Source organism: Brienomyrus brachyistius, chromosome 18, assembly GCF_023856365.1.
Source record: "Brienomyrus brachyistius isolate T26 chromosome 18, BBRACH_0.4, whole genome shotgun sequence".
Taxonomy (NCBI): Eukaryota; Metazoa; Chordata; class Actinopteri; order Osteoglossiformes; family Mormyridae; genus Brienomyrus; species Brienomyrus brachyistius.
The window spans coordinates 9,523,265-9,529,796 of NC_064550.1; the positions used below are offsets into that span (position 1 = coordinate 9,523,265).

Consider the following 6,532-nt stretch of genomic DNA (forward strand, 5'->3'; position numbering starts at 1 on the left):
GTTGGCCGGAGAGGCAAGCCTGGAGATTGGAGCATCCCCACTGGGGGTCAGGGCTGCTTTGCATGAAAATGCAGGCCAGGGAGGCCTCTGTGGGGACAGAAGCTGCTCTGGGCTCCTCTGGACCCCGGCCTGGGAGTCGAGAACAATTCACGGGGGTCAAGAGGAACCTGCCACAGGCTTACAGCGAACCGGCACACCCCAGGTGGGGAAACGTGCGTGGTTTTCACGTGGAAGATCCATCGGCGTGTCGTCAGGGCATGGGCGCAAGTCAGGGGCCAGTGATGGCGCAAATGAGGAGTAGCTGCGGCCCCCCCCCACCCCACCCCCCCAGCGCTGACTCCCTCGATCTCTCCCACTTCACAGAATGCACACATTACAGGGGTCAGCTAATCCTCTTCTCATATCCAGCCTTTGTTTAGTTTACTTTGGACGCACCGGACGGTTATTCCAAGGTCGATCTGTATGCCCATGCGTGAACGTTGGAGTCTTTGGAAGTATGTGCCTGGAGGGTCTGTCCAAAAACTGTCAGCGTTCCAGACCATCTTAAAAGTGTATTGGATTATATTTGGAAAAACACAACATATGAAACATAACACCAGTTAAACTCATTTTAATTTAATATATTGAGTTTGTGTTATATATGTTTATTTATAAGCATCACGGATTCTACTGGTTTTCAAAATAGAATAAATGTTCTTCCAACAGTGTAATGTTTATATTACTTGCACACTATTGGAATGTTTCAACCTTCCCATATTGCTGTTTTTTCTGTATTACAAATAGCAAAACCTGTATGACCACAAAATCCTTATGTATTGTCTTTATTTAGCAACATTTGATGGAATTCAAAACACTCACTGTTCACAGAAAAGTTTTACATTCTCACGGTATGCAGTTTGAACTGATGAATTGTATAAAATTGGATTTATGCTGGTGTGTGTGTGTATATATATATATATATATATATATATATATATATATATATATATATATATATATATATCCATCCATTTTCCAAACCGCTTATTACTGGGTCGCGGGGGGTCCGGAGCCTATCCCGGAAGCAATGGGCACGAGGCAGGTAACAACCCAGGATGTGAAAATCCTATTTTTAATAACTCTTGCTACTTTAGAAATGCCACAGAGATGTAATATTGGATGGAGCACCACTAACGATCTTATCATTGTTTATTGGGTTTAAATTGAATTTTACTCTTCAAGCTGCAATGCATTTTATAGGGACATATACAATCACGCCCTGATCCCGCTTATTGTTCCCAGGCAAGCTGATCTCAAATGGCAAACTTTCACGCACCGCTATAAATGAAATAGAAAAAGCACGGAGTGCTGTGTTTGTGAGGGGGGGGGGGGGGGGGTGGGCTGTATATCTGAAAACTAAACCACGGTCAAAGACTTTAGCTTCATAAAGTACTTTGTCACTCATTTACATCAAGTAGAATAAAAGTTGTAAACAGATGTTGCAGACATTTTTAATTAGAGACTTATTGTGGGAAAGTTTTATATTAATGGTTTAAAGTATTTTGGGACAAAATAAAAAAAAAAGGATCTCAACTTTAAAATATCTAATGGACCTTGATCTCTAAACGTAAAGTATAAACACCATAAAAAGATTATTCTTTTCCCATTTAAAAAATTAATTTGTCTTTTGATAAATTAATTAATTGAACTACTTCTTGAAACGTTCACCCAAAAGTTTCATTTGACGTGAAATATAATACTAAACAGATGATGAAGTATCATTATTTTCAGGAAAATAAAAACAAATGTTCTACTAACTAATTTGTGTTGGCGGATAATATTTTGTGGTCCAATAAAGCCAAGGCTGCGATGCGCGTGCAGGGCAGAACAAATAACAGCATTTGTAAAACGCGTTGAGTTGTTTTTATGCATACATAGCAATCCACGTTTCGCAGGAAATCAGAAACTGAGCGGGAAACGTCATTTTAATAACGTGTGGGCAAAATGTAACTGTAATGACCTTTGGGCAAAATATGCGTGGACAAAAATACTTCCCATATCCTTTTCCAGATTTTTTTTGCATTGTCGAAGCCATTCGGCTGATTCACTGAATGACTTATTCCCACGAAACAATTCCTAAAGCAAAAATAGTACGGACGGTTTTAAGTTTTTAAAGCAAAAATTTGATTTAGGCTCGGAACATCTGAGCTGTTCTTCTGAATCTGACCACTAGATGGGTATAATTGGCCTCGCTTATGTTCCTCAGAGAGTCCGTGTGCTCTTAGAGAGTGGATTTCCTAAAATGTTTCAGTCCAAATGCCATGTCGATGTTGCATTTAAATGACTGATATTAATTCCCAATAACAGATGCCTAATGATCTATTATTAATCTAGTTGTGAATATCTCTGATGTACCGCAAAGAACTGGTGGCATAAAATGGTGTTTTTTTGTGTTCGCCTGCTTAGAGGGCAATAACCGTGAAAGAAGACCCAGAAAACCAGACTCAAGTCTTTTTAGGTGATAGATAGATAGACAGACAGACAGACAGACAGACAGATATAGATAGATAGATAGATAGATAGATAGATAGATAGATAGATAGATAGATAGATAGATAGATAGATAGATAGATAGATAGATAGATATGTCTCGGCAGGCTTTAAGAAGGCACTGAGCACTCGCATTCCATAAGGCTGCCTGAGTCTCAGCATGCGTTATATACGCCAGCTGCCGCGTAGCTTTGATGAACTGGAATGGAAATGGCTGCTTTGTATCAGCTGAGATCTCTATCTGCACCGTCCACTGGGCACGGCGCTCGAAAAAGAAAGCTGGGCCGCTCTCCACACAAACAAGAAACTTGCGACTTTAGATGCCAGCTTTTCCATCCAGTATCATTCCCTCCATATAAAACGTTGCTCCTTTGACGAATGCATTTATCTCCTAGAATCAACTGAGTAATGAAAATTTATGTGTGATATTCCAACACTAGTTAGTAAATGCTTTTGGTACTGCGACTGAAATGCTGCACTACGTATAAACTAAACTGCAAACCACAGTTCCGTGGAGTTTTGGAAAAGTTTTTAAGCAAGGGCTTTCGACAAAATGCAGACGGTCCCTTACGGACGGCCCGCATTTCGGACGGACAAGCGGGTCTGGTGTGTGTGTGTGTGTGTGTGTATGTGTGTGTGTGGGCGGGGTCGTGTTGTGACGTCACACAACACCCGCCCCCTATTTGAGAAGAGTCGCTGAAGGCGGTGAGGAAAGTTTAGTGTTCCCTGGCAATGGAAGGTGGGAGTATAAAACAGAGCAAAACGGTCCGGCTGCCTTCACACGGCTGCGTATAGCCCGCGCACTTCACAGAATCAGTGTAAACAGTAGCTGATATCGGCACGGTTAAATAAATAGTGTGAATCTAGCCGCGGGGATTAAGGACGTCTGGCAGTATAACGGTAAATAACTGTGTGGACACTTGGCTGCAGTTATTTGCGCGTGCTTTACCGGTACGTTAATATGTTTTTTGTGCAACTAATGCCTACTAGCTAATCGTTTAAACGTAATTTGCGCTCACTTGGCTTTTTAAAATATCGCCTCTAAAATTAGACGTGCGTTTGAAAATGTATTAAATCGTACTTTCTTTGTTTTTTTACCCCCATCGAATATCACGTCCGACTTGGAATGCTGGAAGTATAACGCTTTTTTTCTGAGGGAGCCTGGGTATACTGAAGAGAAGAACTGTTAAAGAATTTATTGTGGACTCTTTTATTAACTCGTATGGTTTTTTAACGTGGAGCAGGCTGATGTTCGTCCATATTTTGTTCCTCACTGAAACTGAAAAACGAGAAGTTTATTTGGAAGCGTGCAGGCCCTTTTGGGAAGAGATTTTCTTTAATTTACAGTTTCCCACGGAATATTTTATTTCGAGCTAATTTTTCTCACCATCATTAAAGCATCTCTTCACATTTGAAACATGAGTATGGAAGCGTTTCAGTTAAAGATCGTGATTTCCCTTTGGTGTCAGCTTATGATTGCTGGATTCAGCCAGGAGATTGGAGCTTATGACATAGAGCGGGGAAGGCAGGCGAAATGCGAAATCATTACGATTCCCATGTGTCAGGACATCGGCTACAACTTGACTAGGATGCCCAATTACATGAACCACGAGAGCCAAGTGGAGGCTAGCATTAAGCTGAACGAGTTTTCTCCTCTGGTGGAATACGGCTGTGATGTGCACTTGCGCTTCTTCCTGTGCTCTCTGTACGCTCCAATGTGTACTGACAAAGTGTCCACCTCCATCCCGGCCTGTCGGCCGATGTGCGAGCAAGCACGCCAGAAATGCTCTCCCATCATGGAGAAGTTCAACTTCAGGTGGCCCGATTCGCTGGATTGCTCCCGGTTGCCGACCAAGAATGACCCCCATGCTCTGTGCATGGAGGCACCAGAGAACGACACCAGGACAGAAACCAAAAAGGGTGAAGGCATGTTACCTGTTCCACCCAGGCCGCGACAGCCAGGTGCTGGGAACAGCCAATCTCCTGGGAGCCTGGGTTCCTGTGAAAACCCAGAGAAGTTTCAGTACGTGGAGAAGAGCCAGAGTTGTGCTCCCAGGTGTTCCTCGGCTGTGGATGTCTTCTGGTCCAGACAGGACAAGGATTTTGCCTTTATCTGGATGGCTGTGTGGTCGACATTCTGCTTCGTCTCCACTGCCTTCACCGTTCTCACTTTCCTCCTGGACCCACACCGCTTCCAGTACCCTGAGAGACCCATTATCTTCCTGTCTATGTGCTACAACGTCTACTCTGTGGCCTTCATCATTCGCTCCGTGGCTGGTGCGGAGAACATCGCCTGCGACCGGGAGAACGGCGAGTTGTACATCATCCAGGAGGGACTGGAAAGTACGGGCTGCACTATCGTTTTTCTCATCCTCTACTACTTTGGCATGGCCAGCTCCATCTGGTGGGTTATCCTCACGCTCACGTGGTTCCTAGCAGCCGGTAAGAAGTGGGGGCACGAGGCCATCGAGGCCCACAGCAGCTATTTCCACATGGCCGCTTGGGGCATTCCCGCCATGAAGACTATCGTCATCCTTACCATGCGGAGAGTGGCAGGAGATGAACTGACGGGCCTTTGCTACGTGGGCAGCATGGACATGAATGCACTGACCGGCTTTGTGCTGGTCCCCCTGTCCTGCTATCTCATTATTGGCACGTCGTTCATTCTGACGGGCTTTGTTGCTCTCTTCCACATCCGTAAGATCATGAAGACCGGTGGTACCAACACAGAGAAGCTGGAAAAACTCATGGTTAAGATAGGAGTTTTCTCCATCCTCTACACAGTCCCGGCCACCTGTGTCATCATCTGCTACTTTTATGAAAGACTCAACATGGATTACTGGAAGTTCAGGGCTCTCGAGAGCAAGTGCGTTGTATCCCCAGGCCGCCGGAATGAGGATTGTTCCCTAGACCACTCGGTGCCAACGGTGGCGGTCTTCATGCTCAAGATATTCATGTCCCTGGTGGTGGGCATCACCAGTGGGGTGTGGGTTTGGAGCTCAAAGACTCTGCAGACCTGGCAGGGCTTGTGCAACAGGAAGCTGGCTGTCAGGACTAGCAGGAAGCCCTGCAATGGCGTCAGCTGCAGCAGTACGCACTGCCATTACAAAGCACCCGCAGTGGTCCTTCACATCGCCAAAACAGACCCCTATTTAGATAGTCCTGCTCATGTCTGAATCTTCCATTCAGCTCCCAAATCCTTATGAATGAAGCCAAAGGGAGGGAAAAAGACTTGATTCTGTAGAGCATAGGTTGGACTACACTCTGTGCTTTGTAGCCATGCCTAGCAGGGAACTGACTTTGTGTGTTGACCCAAGGGGCAACATCTATCGCATTTTGCAGACCTTCAAAAAAGCTAATTGAATTCGCCACAGAACTGGAGAAAAGCCAGTTGTCCACACAAACCACATTCGTACGATAGATTAAAGGGAAAATACCCGGTACATCATATGGTAGCAATCGTGTAAATTTGTATAATCACTGGCGCACTGTGTACAAACAAAATATAATTTCAAAAGAAAATAGACTTGCATGGATGTGTTGAAATGGTTGTATTTTCTCCTCTTATACGATAGTGTAAAGATATTTATTGTATTGAGTATTTAATTTCAGTTCTAAGTGGTGTTTCATGTGTTCCTATGTATATAAGCGCGCATAGCAAGGCCTTAAGCGAGAGATATACGTTTAAAATCGAAGGAATTCAGTGCCTTCATGGAAACAATATTGTCAGTAATATGAAATGTTAATAAAAACATGTTTATATATTTTCAACTCTGGTGTTACGTTTATTAATTTTTTTGGGGGCAGAGGGGTGTTAAAGTTCAAGATTTAAAAACAATTATGTCAAGTTAAGAAAATATTAAGACGTGTCTCTTCATAACAGACTTGTTTGGGTTTTTCAGAGTGACCTTAAAGCATGTCCTTTGTATTCTGAGTATTACCAGCTTGCCGGAGTATGTAGGCACAGATATATGCCTCCTGCAGAGTGCCGAATACCTGTCTT

The 6,532-nt window shown here is 43.8% G+C and overlaps 1 protein-coding gene across 1 annotated transcript; it reads left to right on the forward strand.

The window, feature by feature from the left end:
• The first annotated feature begins 3,227 nt into the window (after positions 1-3,227).
• fzd9a (frizzled class receptor 9a) lies at positions 3,228-6,300 on the forward strand. Its single transcript, XM_048983859.1, has 2 exons — positions 3,228-3,480; positions 3,666-6,300. Exon 2 carries the CDS (start codon positions 3,948-3,950, stop codon positions 5,703-5,705), a length of 1,758 nt encoding a protein of 585 aa, XP_048839816.1. The 5' UTR covers positions 3,228-3,480; positions 3,666-3,947; the 3' UTR covers positions 5,706-6,300.
• Positions 6,301-6,532: the final 232 nt, after the last annotated feature.